Genomic DNA, 23264 nt, shown 5'->3' with positions numbered 1-23264 from the left:
GATTTTCTGAATAAATTACCCTCTCCACTCCTCCCCCTCCAGCCCACCCTGCCCTTTAGTCACTGCTACAAGTAACAAATGCACTGTGAAGATCCCAGTATTAATAAAGTTGTACTGTAATTAACACCTCTGCCTCTGCCTGGCTTCCTGCCCTGTTGAGCACACCTACAGCCCCCCGCCCAGCCCTTTCCCACCCGATCCCAGCCTGGGGGAGCCTCCCTGGGGCCAGGGCTCTGTAGCAGGGGCAGGAGTGGCCGGGTCTCATGCCAGGACCTACACCTTTGAAGGTGTCAGCTCTGTCCTGCTGGGAGCTGTCATGGGCAGTCAGAGGGAGGCCAGGAGGCACTGCAGGGTCAGCCCCACACCCCGGTCCCGCTGATGCCCATGCACTAGGGCCAGGCTGGACGGAATTTAGTCCCTTCCCCTGGCAGGTTCTGTCCACCCAGAGTCAGAACCCTCAGGCCCAGGGCCTGCCAGCCCTTCTCCCACTCATTGCACTTGGTGAGGGGGGAGGGAGGGGCGGAGCCCACCCTTGCAGATGCACAGCAGAACAAACCAAAACAAAATAAAGTGGGTGTTTAATAAAAAAAAAATAAACTGGAAGAGCACCCACTGTGGCAAGATATGGCATTTGGCTCTGCCCTCTCCCCGACCTTGCTGAGTCCTGTCCCCTCCAACCCACCTGCCGCCAGCACAGCTCTGGTCCCTGTTCCCTTCAGGTAACCAGGTAACGGAGGCAGCCTGCGTGGTGCCAGGAGGCCGTGAGCTCTGCCTCGTTCACCTTCAGGGTCCCCAGGCCCCCACCGCTCCAGGTGAGACCTTGTGAGGTACAGAGGGTGGAAGCTGAACCTTTCTGGGTACAGAATACCCCTGAAAGGAAAAACGCCCTTTCTGGGGAGCTTTTCCCAAGGGGGCTCCCACCACCACCCAGTCAAACCGGGAGCTCCTCCATCTGCCCCACACCAGCTACCGCTCGGGCTGCTTGGGGCAGAGGCCTCTGTGCTCTCAGTAACTTCAATGAGCCGGGTCCAGCCTTGGATTCTAGGGAGTGGGCAGGGGGTGGGGGCCGCCGGGCAGAGGCACAGCTAGGCAGCCGCACACTGCAACGAGGGCTCTGGGCTGTGGGGCTGAGGGCTTGGCACCTCACAGTCCTGCCAGTTTAAGATGGAGCTTTGTTTACCTGCAGGGAGAGAGAAAAAAACTATAGCCAGCTCTGCCAATGGGGCTCAGAGGCCACGCCACGCCCCGCCATGCCCCGCCCAGCCCCGCCCAGCCCCACCCCTCAGGGCTGCTCACAGCAGGAGCAGTACAGCAGCTCCATGACCCGAAAGCAGTTGTCCAGCAGGGCTTTGGGCCGCACCAGCTTCAGGCTCAGCCCAGGAGCGTGCAGGAGGGACAACACAGCTTCCACCTTGGGGCTGACCTTCACACCCTGGAAGGGAGGACACTGTTAGGACAGGGCGAGTAAAGAGACGGTCACCTGCCGGGACAGCTGTGGGGCTGGCACATCTGGAGCCCAGCAACACACAGAGGAAAGACGGGACTTCCTGTGACCAGGAGGCTTGTGAGCGATTTCTCTTCTTGCTCTGGGTGCCAAGTTTCCTGGGGACGGGGCGGAGGGGTGCCCCTCAGTGTCCCTCTCCCAAGTACAACACAGAGGCGTCTCTTTTCCCATCACTGGAAAAATGACTACCCTGCCCCAGGGTACCAAAGAGCCACTGAAGAAATCACAGGAGCTCCTGGCCTCTGTCAGAATTTCGAGAGCTCCCCAAAGTTTGAGGCCACTGCAAAAGCAGTTGTAGGCCCCTAAGCCAGTTATCATCAGAGGCTCACAGAGGTTGTGGGGTGTTCTGGTTGGGGAGCAGGTAGGGGTCCCTGGGGCAGGTGGGTACCAGGGTCCTGAGGAGGGCTGGACAGAGTGGGGAGCAAGACAATATGGGGTGTGTGAAGGGTACGGGCACACACTCATCCAGCACCTTACTCACAGGCTTTGGGGGGACATACCCAGAGACCTCAGATGAACCCTGCTCAGCAGGCAGTAACCAGGAACCTTTTTGTTGTATTACTACTACTACTACTGCTGCTGTTTGAAGTCCATAGTTGACATGAAGGTTCGCCTGTGCTGTGCAGTTCTATGGGCTTTGACAAATGTCATACAGCCACCTGCACAGCATCACACAGAAGCGCTTCATCACCCCGAACACTGCCTGTGCCCCGCCTATTCATTCCTCCTCCCCTTTCCCCCAAAGGAACCTCATCTTTTAAATGCAGAAACAAAGCCACAGGGTTCAATGACTTACCCAAGATCGCAGAGCAAGGCAGAACCTGAAACAGGGTCTCAGTCCCATCTCCTGACCCCCAGATCAGCCCACCTGCTGGTCCTCACTGGGCATCTCCTCCTCTCTCCCATTTCTCCCACAGTCATCAGACAGGACATGCTGGCACTTCCCAGGTGTTCACATCCTCCCTCAACAGCCCTTGCTCACCACACACACACACATACACACACACACACACGTGCACGCACACTGCCTGCCCACACCTCTACCGGCTCACCCTGAAGACTTGCTGGATGTCCACCAGCAGAGTATGGACATCCTCCAGGTACTTCCAGGACGGGTGCCCCTCGAGCAGCACCTTCTGCACGGCCTCTGTGGCGCTGAGACTCACCCAGACCCACAGATACCGTAGCTCCTGCTGGCTTACCCGGGCCCTCTGCTGTGGGGACGGGAGAAATCATTCAAACCCCCAGACACGGGCCTCTGGGCCATCCCCAACACTCTGACCAACCCCCAGCTTGCCCCTGTATTGGGAGCTGACCACAGGTATCCACTGTGGACTGCAGACAACCTTGGGCCTGGGCCAAGGACGAGCTTGCTTGAGAGGCCAAGAAAGGCCCCTGGCAACAGGACCTGCCACACCAGTACACTCTCAGGAGAGGCTCCCGGCCACCCCAGGAGGCAAGGACCTGCCCAGCTCAGGAGGGGATTCTCACCAGCCTTGTGACGTTGGCCGCTCTGAGCACCCCCTCATAAGGCATGCTGACCCTGTAGTTGATGGGGAAGTAGTGTTTCTGGGGAGGTAAAGAGTAAATGGAGGTGAGGTCAGAGTCAGAAACAGCTCAGAGGGGTTTCCCCAAGCCGCCCCCACCCCCAGACAATTTGCTGTAGGAGGAGGGGACCTGGGAGCAGCCCTGTGATGGCAGAGGTGGCTCTAGGGAGAATGCGCTTGGCTGCCCATCAGGCTGGCACAGCTCTTTCCTCTGGAACCCAGGGAAGGAAGAAACTAAACACCAAGGTGCTATTAAGACAGAAGCCCCATGCCCTGGCCGTGGGTTTGGCTCAGCAGTTGGAGTGTTGGCCTGTGGACCAGAGAGTTCTGGGTTCGGTTCCCACTAGGGGCACGTACCAAAAAAAAAAAAAAAGACAGAAGCTCCAGCCAAGAAATAGTATGGGGGACACATGACCCTGAGAGAAATGAATTCCTTGAGGCGTGGAAGACTGAGAGAGTACTTGAAAACATCATGGTGATGGTTGCACAACTCTGCAGGTATACTAAAAACCAAGGGGTGTACACTTAAATGAGTGAATTATGTGGTATGTGCATCATATCAATAAAGCTGTTTTTAAAAATCGTGCTATGTGGGCTTCTCCACCCTATAAAAAGAGCCTGTGTCCCAATTCCTAGGTCCTTATCTCCTCAGCTAATAATAGTGTCTGGGGTTCCCCCAAGGTTTCCTGGAGTCCATTCCTCAATCCCAGGGTGAGTGCCACATGGAGGTGGGACAGAGGTCAGATTCAATACGGGGGACGGAGGCCCCCAGGGATGGCTGGCAGGAGGGAGAGGGAGCAGAGCGTGCAGGCCCGTGACCAGGCCCATCGGGGGTACGGAGGAGGAAGGAACCACACAGACTCAGGGCAGACACGGGTCCATGGAGGGACCCTGAATGTCCAGATGCCAGTGCCCCTGAGCCAGGGCTTGGGAGGGCCGCAGCGGGGCCGCATGGTTACCATGTACTGAAGGCGGTTCCTGTACTGCAGCTTGTCCCGCAGAAAGCCAGTGGTGGCACACTCCTCATGCTGGGCCAAGGGCCACACCGCCAAACCCTGGCTCCCCAAGGCCATGCCAAGGAGGATCCCGAGATCTGTGGACCGTGCCCAACAGGAACACGTGAGCAACCCAAACCGCTTCCACACTGCCCAGTCTTCCCCTGTCCCCATCACAGGTCCCCATGGGAGAGGCCAGAGGGGCGGGGGCACACAGTCCTCAGGGGGCCTTCCCACCACCAAGAACGCTGTCTGCCGGCTGGGCCCCAGGACGGCGAGGCCAGGCAGGCATGAGCCGGCCAGCCTGTCTCCTCCTGGCTGGAAGCCACCCCTGAGGTTCCTCTCATTTCCTCCCCACTTCTCCCCAGAGTCAGCCACAACCTCCCTCCCAGCACCTCGTGCAGTGCGGACATGTGTTCAAAGCCTGTTGCTGCATTTTCCACCTGGGGGTTCTCGCTCCAACTCTAGAAATGACTCTGGGATGACTGAAACCATTTTTCTCCCTGTTCTATCTGACCTTGGCATCCATTGCAGTTAGAGGTACCAAGGGGTTTGTAGCCATCCTTCTGGTCTTCTCATTCTGGGATGCTGAGCAAATCTCACTCAGGCAGTTTCTCACTCCCTGCCAACAAATGAGCAGCCGCTTTCTGAACGTACCACCCTTCACCACTGGGGGTCGCCATGACTACAAAAATAGCCTGTGTGATTTCCAGTAACCGAACAGACTTACAAAAAATCTCTAAGAGAATTTGCAAAAAATATGAATAAGTGTTACGTCAATCAGAGCAGAAATAACAAAACATAAATGGACAAGAGACGTAGCCAAAAAATTAATCTCACTAATAAAGATAAGAGAATTCACATTAAAATAATCAGATGCCATGTTTCATCTATCAAAATCGAAAGTTGTTTTGTTAGTTTAATTTAATTTTATTTTAATAGCATTTGGTGCTGGCAAAAGTAGTAAGGCAGATGCTCCTTTCCTGGAAAGAAATTTGGCAATTTTTATTGTTAATAAAATTAATAATGTCCATACCCTTTGACCTACTAAGCCTTCAAAATGTCCACACCCTTTGACACATTAAATTTATTTCCAGGAATAAACTCAAAGGAAAACAAAAAAGAGAGACATAACCAGAAGATTTATGGACAAAGACTTCCATTGCAGCATTATTTCATAATAGTGAAAATCTAAATGATCTAAATGTTTTATAACAATGTAGCCAATAAAAGTCACATTATCAAAGAGTGCTTTATGACATGTTTATGTGGTAAGAAAAATAGTTATGACATGCTCAGGGAAGTTTTTTAAAAGCATGATTTAACACTTTGTCTCCGTGTGTAGAGAATAATTCAAGCATAACGTGAATTCTGTTCATTACATGTGTGTGCACAGGAAGTGTGGTAGCGAGAACTGCACGGAATGTCTAGGGGATATTTCTATGTTCTTACTGTTTTATAGGATGTATTTTATAGTCTACATTCAATATCTATTATTATTATAGTGAAAAGCAATCTTTTTTTTTTCCAAAAGGCAGGCTGAGTCCTCTCCTGGATCCACCCTGGTTCTGAGTAGAAGCTACTGACGACTTTCCCCACTCACCTTCCTGCCCCGAGGAGACGTCTGCTCTTAAACCCTGCGAGTCTGGGCCCGCTCGGCCCGCTGCCATCCGTGCTCCGGCCCTCACCAGGAGCACCCCCAGGTCTTCTCCAGCCCTGTGCCCCAGAAGGGCTGCAGCCCACCAGCTCTGTCCTCTCACATTTTTTTGCAAGGTCACTTCTCTTCCCAAGTGCTCAAACCAGGATTTGGACAAAGGAACAGACCTACACACTGAACCAGCTTGCTTCCTGTCTTGTCTTCAAGTCATTAGCCCTCCCAGCTTGGCACCCCTGCCCCAGAGCCTTGGTCACACTTTCCCTACCCGAGGCATCCTCACATGCAGACCTCCTTCAAGGTCTCACCAAGACTCCTGCTCTGCACAGGCCTCCCCTGCGCACACCGGCCCCACCAACCCCCTCTCACACCATCTGTCCAACTCCCTCGTTATCTGCGCCAGGCAACTCAGCCCCTAGTGTGTAAACGCGATACAGTAACCACAACCCTGGCTTATTTACTGAGCACTTTGGGGGTTCACCTCGAGCAGGAGAATGGTATCATGCATCTGACTCTCCTGCAGGGCAGGCAGGGCCCCACCCCAGAGTGTCTGATTCAGTAGGTCAGGGTGAGGCCAGAAAACTGGCATTTATAACAAGTGCTTAGGTGCTGCTGCTGCTGCTGCTGCTGCTGCTGCTGCTGCTGCTGCTGCTGCTGGTCTGGGGAACACACTTTGAGAACCGCTGACCTAGAGTGACGGTTGCAAAGTAGTGTCCTAAGGGCCACATCTGGTTCACAGAGGTTTCACATAAAAATCTGCCCATGTCCCTTGGTAGGTGCCCCCTGTAGAAAAACAATAAACTAGGTAGAACCAAAAAAAAAAAAAATCTGAATTTCTATCTTTTCTTTAAAAGCATCTCTCCACGTTGGGTCTTCTTTCCCATGACGCAGTCACCATTGGCTGCTCACCCCAACCCACCCCCCCAAGTCTGGCCCCAGCTGCCCCTATCTCTGTCCTGGTCCAGAGCCTTTGGGGCCTGGCAGCTGCAGGCTCATAGCCGGGGCCGGGTCTCAGAGAGCCAGCGCCTACCAGCCTGGCACTCCTGGGCTGCCCCAGAAACCCTGCCCACAGATAATCTGCCTCCCCAGACAGACTTCCTCCACGTGTGTGGTCCATTTCCAATTTTAAGCTACTTTCCTGTTGCCTCCACCCCGAGAAACAGGCCAGCGAACAGGCGACGAGGCAGGAACAGTACAACTGCAGCCTCATGGCCATGCGGCACCCCTGGCGCCCACAGAGGGGCACCCCTGACCCTGGTTGAGGACCTGCCTTGCCTCACCCCCTTCCAGAGCTAGGAGGCCCAAAAGAGGGGACTGAAGAAAGGGTAACTCCCCGTGAGGAAGGAACTCCCCGATGCCTCCCAGTAGGACAGTCTCTTCCTGAGACAGCGCTTTGTGCAGTGATAAATGGCACTTGTCCACCACCACGTGCAGGGGGTATATAGCACCCCCTAAAAGTATTCTTGTTTACCCAGAACCTCAGATGTGACCTTATTTGGAAATAGAAGCTTTGCAGATGTGATTAAGGCCCACTCTAAATCCAGGGACTGGCTTCCTTAGAAGAGGAGAGGACACAGAGACGGACAGGGGAAGACCACATGAAGGCAGGGGCAGAGGTTGGAGTGATGCTGTCACACACAAGGAAGGCCAGGAGCCACCCGAGGTTTGAAGAGGCAGGAAGGACCCTCCCCTGGAGCCTTCAGAGGAAGCGTGAGCCTGCCCACACCTGGATTTCAGACTCCTGGCCTCCAGTGCTGAGACAGAACACATTTCGCTGCTTCAAGCCACCAAGTGTGTGACCATTTGTTACTGCAGCCAGTCCTTCTCCAACCCCAGCCTCTCTGCAGGCGGTCCGCACCCCTGCCTCTCACGCTCCAGCCGGTCCTTGCCCAGTCCTGCAATCTGCCTCCACCGTGTCCCCTGTACCACGCCTTCTCAGCCTCACTTCCATCTCGGGGACTGGCCCTCATTCCTTCCTGTTCAGAAGGCTGCAAGTTTGACTTTCCGAAAGCAGGGTTCCTCTCAGTCACAGCCTCAGCCCCAGATCAGACGAGGAAACTTCCGGGTGCCCGTCATCTCGTGCACCAGCTTCCATGCCCTCTCGCTGTCCTACCGCTGAGCCTCTGCTCACGCCGGTGCTTCTACCCAGAACTCCGCCGGCCACCTGTGAACACGGCCCACCTTCAAGACCAGTTCAAGTGGCACCTCACCCATGCTGCTCCTCCTGTTCCTCATGACCTGGAAACTTCCAGAACAGTGGGTCTCTGTCCCTCCACTGTTCTAGATGCTCTGACCCTAGGCTCTGATCCCACAAGGGCCAGGTTGGACCCAACTCCTCTGCCAGTTCCTTGAAGGATCCAGTCCTGACCCCGTCCCTTCAGCAAGGTTCCCAGAGCCTCACTCTGTGCCAGGAGAGTGAGGCCGCAGCAGCCAGGTCCTCGTCACCCAGCGGTAACTCTCCAGTGGGCACATGGGAGGCACCAGAAACACGTGTTGAATTTGGTTCAGTTAAATCGAACCTGAGTCGGATGGGACCTTGGTCTGGCCTCCTCCCAGCAGGCGTGAGAGCCTTCTAGGTCCTTTTTCTCTGTCCGCATTTCAACTTTTTTTCCTTTTCCCAACAAACCGCTCTCCATCTGCCTTTTAATTTTATTCTTTGTGGAGAAAGGGGTAGCGGAAACTGGCTGCCTTCCCAGGCGCCTGAGGCCCAGACACTTTCACAAGCCCCCACCGCCTGCTGGCCACGCCCAGGGGGGCAGGAACCCTTTCTCTGCCACCTCTGTCCCCACTGTCCTTCTAGCACCCAAATCTGAGAAGGTACTGCTGCCACCTACCCCCAGTGCCTGCTCCATCCCTGTGATCACCACTGACGATGCCCACCCAGCCTACGACTCACACCCACCCCCCCTGAGCTGGGGTCAGCTGGAGACAGCGTGGAAGGTGGGCGTGGGAGTCCCCGAGGGCACCTGCACTAAGCTGGGAAGCATCTCAACTTCTCACCAGCAAGAATGGCCCGGTTGCTATGGTTACAGCAGAGCCAGTCTCTGGGCCAAGGCCTCCCCGGGGCAGTCCCCATGCCCCCCCCCCCCAGTACTCACAGTGGAGCCAGGCGAATCCCCGGGGCATGGTGGAGCGAGGGGTCCCCCAGAGAGCAGAGGCGGTGTTCCCGGCGGTGTGTCTATCCACAGAGGCCCGAGTGGGGCCTACATGGCAGGGGGTCAGCACAGGTGGCCCAAAGTAGAAGAAGGGCTGGCCAGGAAGGATGGCCTGGCAGGGGGACACAGGTACGCCTGGGGCAGCGCCACCCTTATCTGCCCAGCAGTGTGGAGGGCAGCCCGGGAGCCGAGGCTGCAGGTTCCATGGCAGCGAGACCTGGCCTGAGAGAGCGGCCTCAGGGTCTTCCCCCCGAGAGGAGAGTCCCCAGCAGGCCCCCGGAGTCTGAGGCTGGGCTGTGCTTTCTCTGATTTTTCCTTCTGCAGCTGCTCAGTGTGAAATCTGGCTCTGGAAAGAGAAAGGAGGAGAGAAACCAATTATGTAAGAGCAGTGCTGCCACTCAGCCATCAGCCACAGGCACCGGGAGCCAACTGTGGGTGTTGCACCCACCGCCCAGGGGAACCTCCAGGAAAGGACGGAGGCACGCGGCCCGGCCCGGCCCTGCCCTGGTGGCTGCCCACTTGGGGACACAGGCTGGCACACAAGAAGTGACTTCAGAACACCCCAAGGACAGCATCAGCCCAGGAGTGAGTCATGATGACACCGGCTGGCAGCCTGAACAAACACGGACCTGGGGCTGAATGGCCACGTCGGTTAAATCGAGGGAGCTTCCTGGAAAAGGTGAGATTTGAAGGAAAAGTATTAGAATGACTGGGGCTGCAGGAAAGTTAAAAATGCAGACAATGCACCCTCCATGCACCCTCAGGCTTAGTCCCATGCTCCCATCACCCCCATTTTTTGCCCCCTCTTAATAGATTGCCCAGTTAAATTTTAACTTCAGATAAACAACACATATTTTTTAGTGTAATTATGTCATGAATTATGTCTCAAATCCTGCAATGGACATACTTATACTAAAAATAATACATTACTTATCAGCAATTCCAAATTAAGTCGGCAGTCTCACATTTTTATTTGCCAAATTTTGCAAATCTATGATAATAATGGGATTGCCCTTCCTGAGTGCTTACTACATGTTAGGCCAGGGTTAAGGCCTTAATATTCATTGAATGTTCACAACAATTTTATTTTATTTATTTATTTTTTTAATCCTCACCCGAGGACATTTTTCGATATTTTGTTCAGATAGAGTGGGAGGGAGAGAGAGAGAGAAACATCGACATGAAAGCAACACATAGAGTGGTTGCCACCCACACGACCCAACCAGGGCCGGGGACAAACTGCAACCAAGGTACGTGCCCTTAGTGGGAACCGAACCCGGGTCTCTCCGGACCGCAGGCCGACGCTCTAACCGCTGAGCCAAACCAGCCAGGGCCACAACAATTTTATGAGACCCAAAAAAGTCTCATTTTATCAATGAAGAAATCAGAGCCCAGAAAGTTTAAGACACTTGTGCGAGGTCACACAGAATGTAAGAAGCGCAACAAGAATTCAAACCAGGCCTACTGGTGGCCACTCTTGCAAGGCAAGACCCACATGTGTTAGGAAGCCCCTACCAGCTGGGCACTAGGCTTGGCGCTCTCATACCGTCATCCCACCTGTCCCTCACTGGACTCTGGGAGGTACTGGCCACTGTCCCCATTTTGCAGATGAAGAAACTAAAGCTTTGAGAGGCTGAGTTAGCCAGTGGCAGCAATTCAGCCAGACTCAGTTCTGTTCCCTGTCCTTGTCCTGTTTCCCCTCTGGTCGGGGAAAAGGCCACAGGTTGATGGCATGAGGGGAAAGTAGATATGATTTGGGGGGCCTTCTCCATTGTGGGATCCATCCCTACAGAATGAACCAGAAGTGCTGGTCCTTGCGCTAGACGTTTCCCGGCAGGCAGGCAAGGACTCACACAAAGAATGCGGGTTCCCTTTCATCCTTCCTGTGACGTCACCCCTGGGTCTCGGTTCCTCCTCTGATTCAGGCTATTACACTGTCACCACAAATGCTCACCTAACTGAAATTTCTTGTTGTCATTAGTTAAATATTTTTTGGTGTCTTAGGTATAATTTACACACAGTAAAATTCACCATTTTTTAGTGTACAATTCTATGAGTTTTGACAAATTCGTAGAGTTGTATAACCAACCACTACAATAATCAAGACATAAAACATTTCCATCCACCCAGAAAATTCCCGGTGGCCATCATGTAGTCCACCCTCCTCCCACCTCGGCCTCTGCCCCGCACCTGCACCTTTTCCAAGCAGCCAGGTAACCCTGAGTGCAGTGGGCACCCTCCGCCCCAGCCCTCTCACCCGGCCGCTGCATCTGGGTACAGCCAGGGCACTGCATGTGTTAGTGGCGTGTTCCTTTTTCTGGCTGAGAGGTATTCCGTTGTATACCCAAATCACTGTCTGTTTGTCCACCCGCCAATTGAGAGAGAGAGAGAAACACTGATGTCAGAGAGACACATTGGTTGGATGCTTCTCATGCAATCCCCAACCAGGGTCAGGGATCAAACTTGCAACCCAGGTATGTGCCCTTGACCAGGAATGGAACCCGAGACCCTTCAGTGCTTGGGCCAACATTCCAACCTTTGAACAACACTACCAGGGCTGTTTCCAGTTTTGTTTTGTTTTTTCTCTTTATATATTTTAGAGAGAGAGGAAGTGAGAGGGAGAGAGATAGAAACATCAATGAGAGAGAACATCGACTGGCCGCCTCCAGCGTGCCCCCCACTGGGGATTGGGCCCACAACCTGGGCATGTGTTCTGACCGGGAATTGAACCGGCAAGCCACACCAGCTGGACTGTTTCCAGCTTTTAATGATTATGACTGAAACGCCACAGCCTCTGAACATAGGTTCTGGTGGGGCTGAAGTTCCATTTCCTCAGGCCAATCCTCAGCTCGAAGGTGCTCCACAGCTCTTCAGCACATCAGGGCTCTGCGTGCTGACCACGGGGCCCAAGCACTGGTCTCCCGCCCTGTCCTGCTCCCACTGGTTGGAGTATCCCTCAGCCCAGACCTCACCGAGTACATGCACATAGCAGGCTTCATGCACCATCCACACTCCACAGAACCACATTCTATCGGGCTTCATGCACCATCCACACTCCACAGAACCACATGCACACATTCTATCGGGCTCGTGCACCATCCACACTCCACAACACTCTCTTGGCAGCTTCCTCGCTCAGAAACCTCCCAGAAAGGCCCCAGTGCTGAACACCACCGTGGTCCACACATCCTGGGCCAGACCTGATGGAGAAGCTAAGAAAGGGAGAAACAGCCTCATGGTCGCCTTCATGCCACTCCACATAGTCCTGAACCTGAGCTCCATCTGTGGGGGGATGTGCGAGAGCCACGGAGGACACAAAGAGGGAGTTACCCAATGACACAGGAGCCAGATCAGGGCAAAAGGGCAGGGGAAAGCAAACTGCACACAGAGGCTCTCAAACAGGCCCTCCAGGCCTGAGTCATCTGCCGAAAGCAGTGGCCTTGTGGGTACTGGGAGAGCCCAGGAGGGAGGGAAGAAGGTGAGAACGAGTTGCTCCCACCAGCCCCTCTCCACCCCTGGGGCTTGGAGCAGTCCTGAGGAAGCCAGTGCAGGGAGAAGTTGTGTAAGAAAGTAAACGCTGGACTATTATTCTGTGTAAGTCATTTGTGAGTAGCATCTTCAAAGTCACAGTAACAAGTAAAAAGTGAATAATGTAACAGAATCAGACTGAAGGGAAGTCAAGGAGCTGCTGAGGGAGCAGGTGCGGAGGGAAGCAGGTGATGAGGAGCTAAACCTTCCGAGGGGGCGCCCACAGACCATGCCTCAGAGGAAGAAGTAGCAACATGAGCACACGAGTTAGAAGGATCAAATATACATTTTGCTTTTCTAAAAAGTTGAGAGTCCTGTATCTGGGAGCAGGAATGGGAGGAGGGCGCAGACAGAAACCCGCTATTGTTTATTCCAGCATATCCTGTGGGACAATTTGATTCTTTAATTCAGGTGCAGGTATGACTTCGATAAGACCAAACTTTTTTAAAAGGCATTTTGATGCAGGAACTGCATTGCCATGTTCGTCTGGTCGGGCAGCAAGGGCCTGCTCCCTCCTTCCCAAAGCCACCTGCTTGAGAACCAGCCCAGCCTGCAGGTGTTGTTCAGGACACACACATTCTATCAGCTGTGTAACAAACCACCCCCATCTATAGTGGTTAAAACAGCAACCGCTTCTTATTTTTCACAAATCTATAGGTTGGCTGGGACTCAGTCAACCGAGCCTGGGCTGGGCTGATCTAGCCTGACTTGCTCATGCTGGTGGGTTGGCAGAGTGCGGGCTGGCCTAGGGTGATTCAGCTGGGATGACTCCCCTCCAGCAGGCTAGCCTGGGTTTGTTCTTTTGGCAGAGGCAGAATTCTAAGAAAGGGAGCAAATGAGTCAGTGGCCTTATGGCTGAGGCAAACGACCATCACACTGTCGCTTCTACCACATTCTGTCCCCCAAAGCAGATTGGCAGGGGAGAGGGGATAGATTCCATTTCTTGATGGAAGGAGCTGCAAAACATCATTGCAAAAGGCATGGATGGGGTGTGCATGTGAAGAATTGGGGCTACTTTTGCAACCAATCTATTATTACACCCACACAAAGCATTCTTCGCCCCAAAGCATCCAGGCCCGACCTGAGGCCCAGGGGACACAGCATCAAACCACCCGCTCTAGCCTGACCACTTGCCTATAAGCTGGGCTGGGCCAAAAGGGCCTCAAAGACATTCTATGCAACCCCCACATCCTAGAGATAAGGAAACAGGGGCTTGCGGGGGAGGGAGCTGGCCCAGGCTGCCCACCCAACTTCATTCTCCTCCAGTGAATCAAGCCACTCTGTCCTTTGAGAATGTGAGGAGGGACAATAGGCAGCCACCAAGATTGAGTCACAGATGTTCTTCTATTCAGGAGGAGGTGAGAGAATAGAACTGAACTTAGGCCATAGAAAAAGGGAGACAAACAAAAGCATAAACAGGAATGAATTATTCTGGTTAATTCATCAGCCCAGGATCCAGATTTCTGAGTAACATTTCACCCACCACCTCAGTGGAAAGAAGATTCTAGACCAGGACGCCCCCTTGGCCATCTCTGTGAAGGCAGTCTCATCAAAGAGGTAGGCTGGCTAACACCCATGACTCCCATGCAGTACAAGTCCAATCTGCAAAGGAGTCTCTGTTTCTCCATCCCTTGAACCTGGGCTCGGCCATGTGACTTGCTCTAACCTAGGGATGTGTTGTGCCTTGGGGCTTGTCCTCTCTGCGTCTCGTAAACAATTCCTGGCTAGCCTCCTAGAGGTGCTGCTGGGGTCCCAAGCATTTGGGTGAGACCAGCCTAGAACATCTGGCCCCGGCGAGACAATCCAGAATTGTGAGAAACATTCAATGCTTGCATGGAACTTGGGGGTAGTTTGTTACACACAAAAGCTAGTCGGCACACGTGGAAATGCCTCATCTCTGCAAACGCTCTGTGAGGAGCCAGATGGACTCTAACCCACGTCTCTCTGGGTGAGGTCCAGGTGACTCGTCTCCTCAGAATGAAGCTCAGTTCCAAGCCAAGAGGTCTTCCGGGACAAAGGTGTGTTATCGTCGCCCTAGGCCCCAGCTCAGAACCTTCTGTTGGAAGAGGAACTTTCTGGAATTCAGTACTAATCGTGACCATTCTTTTTCCTCTCCCATACTTTACTTATTTTTTAAAACTTTTTATTATAGAAATTGTTAAACCCAAACAAGCTAGATTAGTGTAATGGAGCTCCAGATGGCCATTACTCAGGTTAAAAAATGATCAGCCTTGGCCAGATAGCTCAGTTGGTTACAGTGTCATCCCGATACATCAAAGTTGTGGACTCAGTTCTGGTCAGGGCACATTCAAGAACCAACCAATGAATGCATAAATAAGTGGACAAACAAATCGATGTTTTTCTCTCTCCCCCCTCCTTCCTTTCTCCCTCTCTCTCCCTGCCTTTCTTTCCCTAAAATCAATTTTTAAAAAAATCAATCCTGTCATTCCTGTTTCACTCATCCCCCAATTTTTTCTCTAGAGTATTTTAAAGCAAATGTCAGACATGCCATTTTACCAGTATGTAAGGTTTTTAAAAATATATAGCCCTGGCCAGTTTGTCCCAGCAGTTAGAGCGTCGGCCTTCGGTCCAGAGAGACCCGGGTTCGGTTCCCGCTAAAGGCACGTGCCTCGGTTGCAGTTTGTTCCCGGCCCTGGTTGGGTCGTGCGGGTGGCAGCCACTCGATGTGTCCCTTTCACGTCGATGTTTCTCTCTCTCCCTCCCGCTCTATCTGAACAAAAAAAAATGAAAAATGTCCTCAGATGAGGATAAATATATATATATGATCACACTGCTATTATTGCACATTCTCAAATCAATAACTCCTTATGTCTTCTAATACAGAATCCATGTTCAATTTTTCCTGGTTGTTTTATTTTTTTTTCTTTATTGATTTTAGAATGAGAGGAAGGAGAGGGAGAGAGAGATAGAAACATCAATGAGAGAGAATGTCAATAGGTGGCCTCCTTCATGCCCCTCCCTGGTTGTTTTTAAAATGTCCTTTAAGTTGCTTTGTTTTGTTTTTTTACCCTCACCCGAGGACATTTTTCCATTTTTTGTTCAGATAGAGTGGGAGGGAGAGATCGAAAGGGACACAATTGAGTGGTTGCCACCCACACAACCCAACCAGGGCTGGGGACAAACTGCAACCAAGGTACGCGCCCTTAGCGGGAACCGAACCCGGGTCTCTCTGGACCGCAGTTCAACGCTCTAACCACTGAGCCAAACTAGCCAGGGCTAAGTTGCTTTGTTTTAATTGTGGACTAAAAAGGGGCCATAAACTAAACCTGACAAGCTCAGGGGAGGCCTGCGTGTCGGTCTTACAAACTCAGAGGCTGAAAGTAATCACATAGGATGATCTGAACATAAAAATTTCTAACTAAAAGCAGGTTGTAAGGGTCATCATGTCCTGTAGCTTCCTTGACAAAGGTCAGTCTTTGCCTTCAGTGAACCTGTCTATTGTCTTTTTGCAACCAAGATAATATACTTAAATTTTTTTAATGTGTTTTTATTGATATTTTTGAGAGAGGGGAAGCGAGAGAGAGATAAAACATCAATATGATAGAGAAACATCAATCAGCTGCCCCCTGAACAACCCCTCCTGGGGATCGAGCCCGAAACCCAGGCATGTGCCCTGACCAGGAATTGACCTGGGACCTCTCAGTCCATGGACATTCAATCCACTGAGCCCCACCAACTGGGCTAAGATAACATACTTTTGAAATGTCACAGTAATTTCCTTTCCAGAGCACCAGGCCACAGAAGCCTTCATTGTTATCTTGTTCCTGAATACCATCTCCATGCTCTGTAACTGTTCACTATTAACCATCTTGTATCCACCTATGTAAAAGAAGTATGTGTTTCTCTATTTTGCTTTTTTATCCAAAAAAGATTTGGATCGGAGATTCCCCTGCTTTACTTTCTCCTGCCCCCTTCATCTACCACCCTTGGATTTCACGTAAGCCCCTTACATCTCCTCCTTTTACTCTAATGTATAAAATAAGCTGCAAAACTGCCATTTTCCGGAGCCTTTTCTCAATCTGTTGAGATTTTGCTTCCTGCAATTACTGCCAGTTTAGCTCAAATAAACCTAAAAAAAATCTCTGCAGGTTTGGGCATGTCTCATGATGACAGAATCAAGAGCCCAACAGGGTGGCCCATGTAGTGCCCTTGACTTTAAAAAAAATAATAATTAAGATATAATAAATGCCATAAAATTTACCATTTCAAAGTATGCACTTTAGTGGGGTTTTTTTTTTAGTATATTTACAAAGTTGTGCAACAATCACCACAATCTAATTCCAGAATAGTTCCATCACCCCAAAAATAAACTCTGTATTCATTAGCATTCACTGTTTATTTCCTCTTCCCCTGGTCCCTGGCAACCACTAATTTGCCTTCTATCTCTATGGACTTGTCTCTTTTGGACATTTCCTATAAATGCAGTCATATGATTTGTGATCCTTTATGACTGACTTCTTTCATTTAGCATCATGTTTTCAGGGTTTATTCTTGTAGCACATCATAAATGGAATGCTTGTGTCTCCCCACACCCCAGATTCACATGTCAACCCCCTAACTCCCAATGTGATAGTATTTGGCAAATGGGACCTTTGGGAGGTAATTAGTGTTAGATGAGGTCATGAGAGTGGGGCCCTCATGATGAGATTAGTGCCTTATAAGAAGAGACACCAGAGACTTGTGTCCCCCTGAGCCCACAAAGAGGTCATGTGATCAGAGAGAAGGCGGCTGTCTGCAACCCAAGAGGAGAGTCCACACGAGAAACAAACCGACCCTGCCGGCTCACACAGACCCAGAGTCTCCAGCTGAGAAACAAAGCTGCTCTAAGTGCACGGAGACACCACGGCAGGAGGAGGTGAACTGTATCCACATTCAAGGTCCAGCTGAGCAAGTCTGCATTTCCTGGCTTCTGGATGGTTCCCTTTCATGAGCCAAACTGAACAAAGAAATTCCCAGGACCAGATGCTTCAAAGCTGAAGCTGCCAGGACCAGCAAGGAAAGCGTTGAGGATATTTGATCAAAGTCACCCATATCCGTGCCCTTCTCACCCAGGTTCTGTCCACTGTCATGGAGTCTCTTTCTTGGGATCAGAGAGGATGGTAAAATTTCTTTGACTTCCTTGAACTTTTTCTCCTCCTCTCTCTGAGCTTCACACTGGCTGCTCTGTGCCCATCCAGACGGTGTGTCCACGTCCTTTCTGATACGGTTTCTGGATCTCGTCCTCAGAGGCTTTCATGTCCACTCCCAGAATCTTGTAGTAATCTTTCTTTCTTTTTTTCCTTTTTTTTTTTTTTTAATCCTCACCTGAGGATTTTGCATGTATCTTCAGATAGAGCAGGAGGGAGAGAGGGAGGAAGAAAGAGAGAGAAACATCGATGTGAGAGAGACACACATCGACTGGCTGCCACCCACACGACCCCATCCAGGGCCAGAGACAAACTGCAACTGAGGCACGTACCCTTAGCAGGAACCGAGCCCGGGACTCTCCAGTCCGCAGGCTGACGCTCTAACCACTGAGCAACCGGCCAGGGCTGTTTATTTATTGATTGATTTTTAGAGAGAGAGGAAGGAAGAGAGAGATAGAAACTTCATTGAGAGAGAACATCAATTGGCTGCCTCCTGCATGCCCCCACTGAGGATTGGGCCCACAACCTGGGCATGTGCCCTGACCGGGAATCGAACTGGAGTCGACGCTCAACCACTAAGCCACACCAGCCAGGCTCCTCTTCTTTTTTTTTAATTTTTATTTATTGATTTGAGAGAGACAGGAAAAAAAAACATCGATTTGTTGTTCCACTTATTTATGCATTCACTGGTTGCTTCTTGTATGTGCCCTGATTGGGGATCAAACTCACAACCCTCCAACCAACTGAGCTACCTGGCCAGGTCTAGTACTCTTTCCTCTTACCCTTCTCCAGTTCCAGCTGTGCATCTTTTGGTTGCTCCTGTTCTTGTGTTTTCTCCACCTGATACACTTTTCATAGCTCTCCCTGCTTCTTCAGACCCCTGATGGAGTACCTCAGTGTCCACGTACCGCTGAGCTCTTCCCAGAGGCTTCCACACACTCACTGCCGCGACTCCCCGCGTTGGCGAGGTCTCCCGTGGCGGCGTCCAGTTTCCTGAGCTTGGAATTAGCCACACCCAACTGCAGCAGTTAGCATTTGTTTTTATATTGTTCGGGTCTATCCCCAGGACGTCTGTGGACAGTTCCTATGCAATGCTAGCTCGTAATTTTCTTCTTCTTCTTCCTTTTTTTTTTTTTGTTAATCCTCACCTGAGAATATTTTTCCATTAAATTTTTTTTTTTTTTTTTATAGAGTGGGAGGGAGGGGGAAGAGAGAGAGAAAAAAAACACATCAATGTGAGAGAGATACATTGACTGGTTGCCTCCTACACAACCTCAACCGGGACCAGGAATCAAACCTGCAACCCAGGCACATGCCCTTGACCTTGAATCAAACCCACAACCCTTCAGTCCAAGAGCCGACACTCTAACCACTGAACCAAGCCGACCAGGGCACAATTTCCTTCTTTAAATGCTTTATTCCCAACTTTCTTTCTTTGTTTTAAGTGCTTTGGAATTTTTGCAAGCAACAGGAGCCTGCTCATGGTCAGGAGCCATCCTGGGAGCCTGTACAAAAAATGGAGCCGCCTTCTCAATACAATCTTCATAATAAAGGCGAAGATCACAGACATACAGAGTGTCCATGTTGGTGGAATCCTTTTGTAAAATGTCACCGGTCACAAACTGTGCTTCTAGAAAATGACCCAGCATCACTAAATGTTCTGCTTTGAGGGTTTTGAAGCAATCAGTAAGGGGCAAATTCTAGGGCACAGGTCCATACAAAAAGCAACCTTTTAAATATCCCACTTCTCAGAATCCATTTCTACTATTTTCTCATATTTTACAACCTCATTAACATTCTCGAACTCCTGTTGTGCTGAGCGTTTTAATGATCCAGTTGTAGGGCTCTCTGGAAACTATGACATGCTGCCAGTGCCACTCCCCAGACACAGGTGGCAAGTGCCCTCTTGTAGATTTCCTCAACGAAACTGTCATCTGACCTCACTGACTGCTCTGCATCTCCAAGAGCTTCCCGGAACCTTCTGCGCGTCATCCAGGTGGCTGCTCAATTCCCACAACAGCTAGCATTTTTAGGACACAAGTCTATGGTTCCTATATAATAGTTATAATCTTCATTGTCATCTTTCTTGGCATAGTATGTATGTATTTCCTTGTCTCTTGAAAGACTCTGCTTCCCTCTGCTTCTTTATCGTCCACAGCTCTGACCCAGAAACCACCATTACCACACTGCACCCCATGGCTACAGCCATCTTACCACCAGGACCTGTACATCATTCCTTTTTTTTTTTTTTAATTTTTTTTTTTATCCTCACCTGAGGATATTTTTGCATTTATCTTCAAGATAGAGCGGGAGGGCCCTGGCCGGTTTGGCTCAGCGGTTGGAGCGTCCGCCTGCGGTCCGGAGAGGCCCGGGTTCGGTTCCCGCTAAGGGCATGTACCTCGGTTGCAGTTTGTCCCCGGCCCTGGTTGGTCGTGCGGGTGGCAGCCACTCGATGTGTCCCTTTCACATCGATGTTTCCCTCTCTCTCTCTTCCTCTCTCTCCCTCCCACTCTGTCTGTACAAAAAATGGAAAAATGTCCTCGGATAAGGATTAAAAAAAAAAAAAGATAGAGCGGGAGGGAGAGAGGGAGGAAGAGAGAGAGAGAAACATCAATGTGAGAGACACATTGACTGGTTGCCACCCACACAACCCCAACCAGGGTCGGGGACAAGCTGCAATCAAGGTTCGTGCCCTTAGTAGGAACCTAACCCGGGACTCTCTAGTCCGCGGGCCAATGCTCTAACCGCTGAGCCAAACTGGCCAGGGCTCCATTCCTTTTTATTGTCAAATAATATTCCAATGTATGGATATACCACATTTTCTCTATCCATTCATCAGTTGATGGACATTCAGGCTGTTTTCATGTTTTGGCTATTATGAATAATATTGCTATCAACATTTGTGGGCCAGTGTTTGTGTGGACATATGTTTTTAATTCTGCTGGTATATCCCTGGGAATGAGGTTGCTGGGTCATATGGTTACTCTCTGTTCAACTTTTTGAGGAACTGCCAGTCTGTCTTCCAAAGCAGCTATACCATTCTCATCAGCAGCGCATGAGGGTTCTGATTTCTCCACACCCTCACCAACATTTGTTCTTATCTTTTGTATTGTTCCCATCCTAGTGGGTGTGAATGGTGTCTCACTGTGGTCTCCATCTTCTTTTTCCTGATAATTATGGATGTTAAGCATCTTTTCACATGCTTATAAGCCATTTGTGTATCTTCTTTGGAGAAATATCTATTCACATCCTTTGCTCATTTTTAAATTGGTTTATCTTTTTACTTTTGAGTTGTAAGAGTTCTTTGTAAATTCTGGGTACTAGACTCTTTTCGGATATATGATTTGTAAATATTTTCTCCCATTTTTGTGGGTTGTCTTTTCGCTTTCTCCCCCACCCCCACCCCGAGAACTTTTTTCATTTTTCATTTGCTCCACAGCATTCTAGCTAAGAGCAGGAGCTGATCCAACAGCACCTGAAGGCAGCTCAGGAGCCCTCAGCCACCCAGAAAAACAAAACAGCTTCTAGATCTCCGTACACTCCCCAGGTAGGGGAAACCATTAGAGCACACTAGACCCTTGGCATTTGGGGATCAGCACTTACAGGTCTATCATCTGGGAATGATTCATTCAAGAGTTCATGACATGTTTTTGAAACTTAGTGCTATGAGGGTGGAGCGTAGACCAGTCACTGAGCTGACGAAGAACAGACGCACTGTCAACACAGCCTTGCTTCTTCATACCTGTCTCCACATGTCTGGAGACCATATTTTAATTGTATCTACAAATCTGAGAGTTCATAAAGGACTAGATGACATACTGTCCATGAACCTTCAAGGGTAACTGGAAATTAACTGGTTCCATACACAGACAAATTTGTTTCTAAGAAAACTTCTCAGATGATAACCATGTTCTCATGATCTTCTCTATATGGAGTCACAAAGACCCCAACCCGCATCAAGCATACACTAAAGGGACGTCACATACACCTGAGCAAAGGGCAGGCACACAAGTCAAATAAAAGTGACAAGCTTGAAAGCAATAAAGGGAACTGAACTTTAAAAAAATCCCAAGCTGGATACAACAATAATTTGTTTCCAGAACAAGGAAATTTTTCTAACTACACCCTTTTCCGAAACTGTTCATCACTGTACACATTCACGGTGTATGGTTTGGCTTGGCCCCCCAGGTGATTTTCAGGTCAGCCATTTCTCCAAGTCGTGGCTGTCGGCAGAGCCAGCGTCTCCTCTTTCACCCTTGGCACCCCACTCCAGGAACTCCACTTTGAGGGGCAACTGTGAGAATTCAAACTCTTTGCCTGTCTTTCCCAGCTGAGCCGGGGTTGTGCTGAAACTGTCCAATGGTCTTTTCACCTTCTTTTTTTTAAATTTCTTTATTCGTTTCCCCCACTACCACAAATTGTAAAGTTGGGTTTCCCACCTGTGGGGAGATCTCAGGGGTCAGCACATCGGAGTGCAGTGGGTCAGCCTCACCCTGGGAAACCACCTTCATGATCGTGGTATCTCCCCTGCCAGGTAAGTATCTCTTTTCACTTTCTTGATAGTGTCCCTTGATGTACAAAAGTTTTTAACTTTGATGAAGTCCAATTTATCTTTTTTTCTTCTCTTTTGGTTGCTTGTGCGTTTGGCGACATAGCTAAGAAATCCTTGTTCAATCCAAGGTCACAAAGGTTTACATGTTTTTTATTCTAAGAGTCTCATAGTTTTAGCTCTTATATTTAGGTCTTTGATCCCTTTGGAATTAATTTCTGATTATGGGGTAAGAGCCTAACTTCATTCTTTGCCTGTGGACATCCAGTTGTCCCAGCACCACTTTTTGGAAATACTTTTTCCCCCCATTGAATGCCCTTGGCACCCCCACCAAAAATCAGTTCGCCACAGAGGCATAAACAAGTATGAATTTATTTCTGGACTCTCCATTCCATCCCATTGATTTATAGGTCCACCTTATGCTAATACCACACTGTCTTGATTTCTGAAGCTTTGTAGTGTTTAGAATTCTTTAACAAAACTTAATATATGATCATTTACTTTTCCTTTTTGTTGTTGTCGAAGAAACTGGGTCACTTGTCCATAGACTCCCCACATTCTGGATTTGGTGAATTACATCATTGGCATGTCATTTAGCATATTTATCTCTGTGTTTTTAATACTCAGATTGAGAAACTTCATTGGGTTCAGGTATTATTTTCCTAGGAGGTATCACGTTGCACCAGGAGGCACAGAACATCTGCTTGTCCCACTTTTATGAGCTAACATCGTATTCTTTCTGACCCATCCGTCATAAAGTTTTTCATCAACCTTTTCCTTTCATCAGACACAAATGATTATAGCCTTGATCCAGTATCTTATTAGGTGGTGACTTTCTAACTCTCTCTTTCCTTTCACACATGTTACTATGATTCTTCTATAAAGTAGAACTTATCTTCCTCATCTATTTTCTTATCTCAAAGTTTGGTCTGTGTAGAAAAAGCAGGATAAACGTTTGATTGTTCTTGCCTGGCTGGTGTGGCTCAGTGGATCAAGCATCATCTCATGGACAGAGAGGTCCCGGTTCCATTCCCAGTCAGGGCACATGCCTGGGTTATGGACTCCATCCCCAGTAGGGGGCGTGCAGGAGGCAGCCGATCCATGTTTCTCTTTCACATCAATGTTTCTATCTCTCTCTCCCTTACTCTCTAAAAAAAAAAAAAAAAAAAACACAATAAAAACCTA

General features: G+C 49.9%; 1 protein-coding gene and 2 pseudogenes across 1 annotated transcript; all 3 read right to left on the bottom strand.

The window, feature by feature from the left end:
- Positions 1–605: 605 nt before the first annotated feature.
- On the bottom strand, positions 606–9144 carry IL34 (interleukin 34). The gene is made up of 6 exons (XM_036275351.1): positions 8799–9144; positions 4011–4144; positions 2996–3073; positions 2557–2718; positions 1297–1432; positions 606–1180 (listed from the first exon to the last, which is right to left on the bottom strand). Exons 1-6 carry the CDS (start codon positions 8824–8826, stop codon positions 1086–1088), a joined length of 633 nt encoding a protein of 210 aa, XP_036131244.1. The 5' UTR covers positions 8827–9144; the 3' UTR covers positions 606–1085.
- Positions 9145–17328: 8184 nt separating this feature from the next.
- LOC118639572 lies at positions 17329–19727 on the bottom strand (annotated as a pseudogene).
- A 2200-nt stretch (positions 19728–21927) lies between these two features.
- Positions 21928–22072, bottom strand: LOC118639689 (annotated as a pseudogene).
- Between the last annotated feature and the right edge of the window lie 1192 nt (positions 22073–23264).

The sequence above is a fragment of the Molossus molossus genome, unplaced genomic scaffold (genome assembly GCF_014108415.1).
Source record: "Molossus molossus isolate mMolMol1 unplaced genomic scaffold, mMolMol1.p scaffold_m16_p_21, whole genome shotgun sequence".
Lineage (NCBI taxonomy): Eukaryota > Metazoa > Chordata > Mammalia > Chiroptera > Molossidae > Molossus > Molossus molossus.
This window is presented reverse-complemented; position numbering and strand designations above follow the sequence as displayed.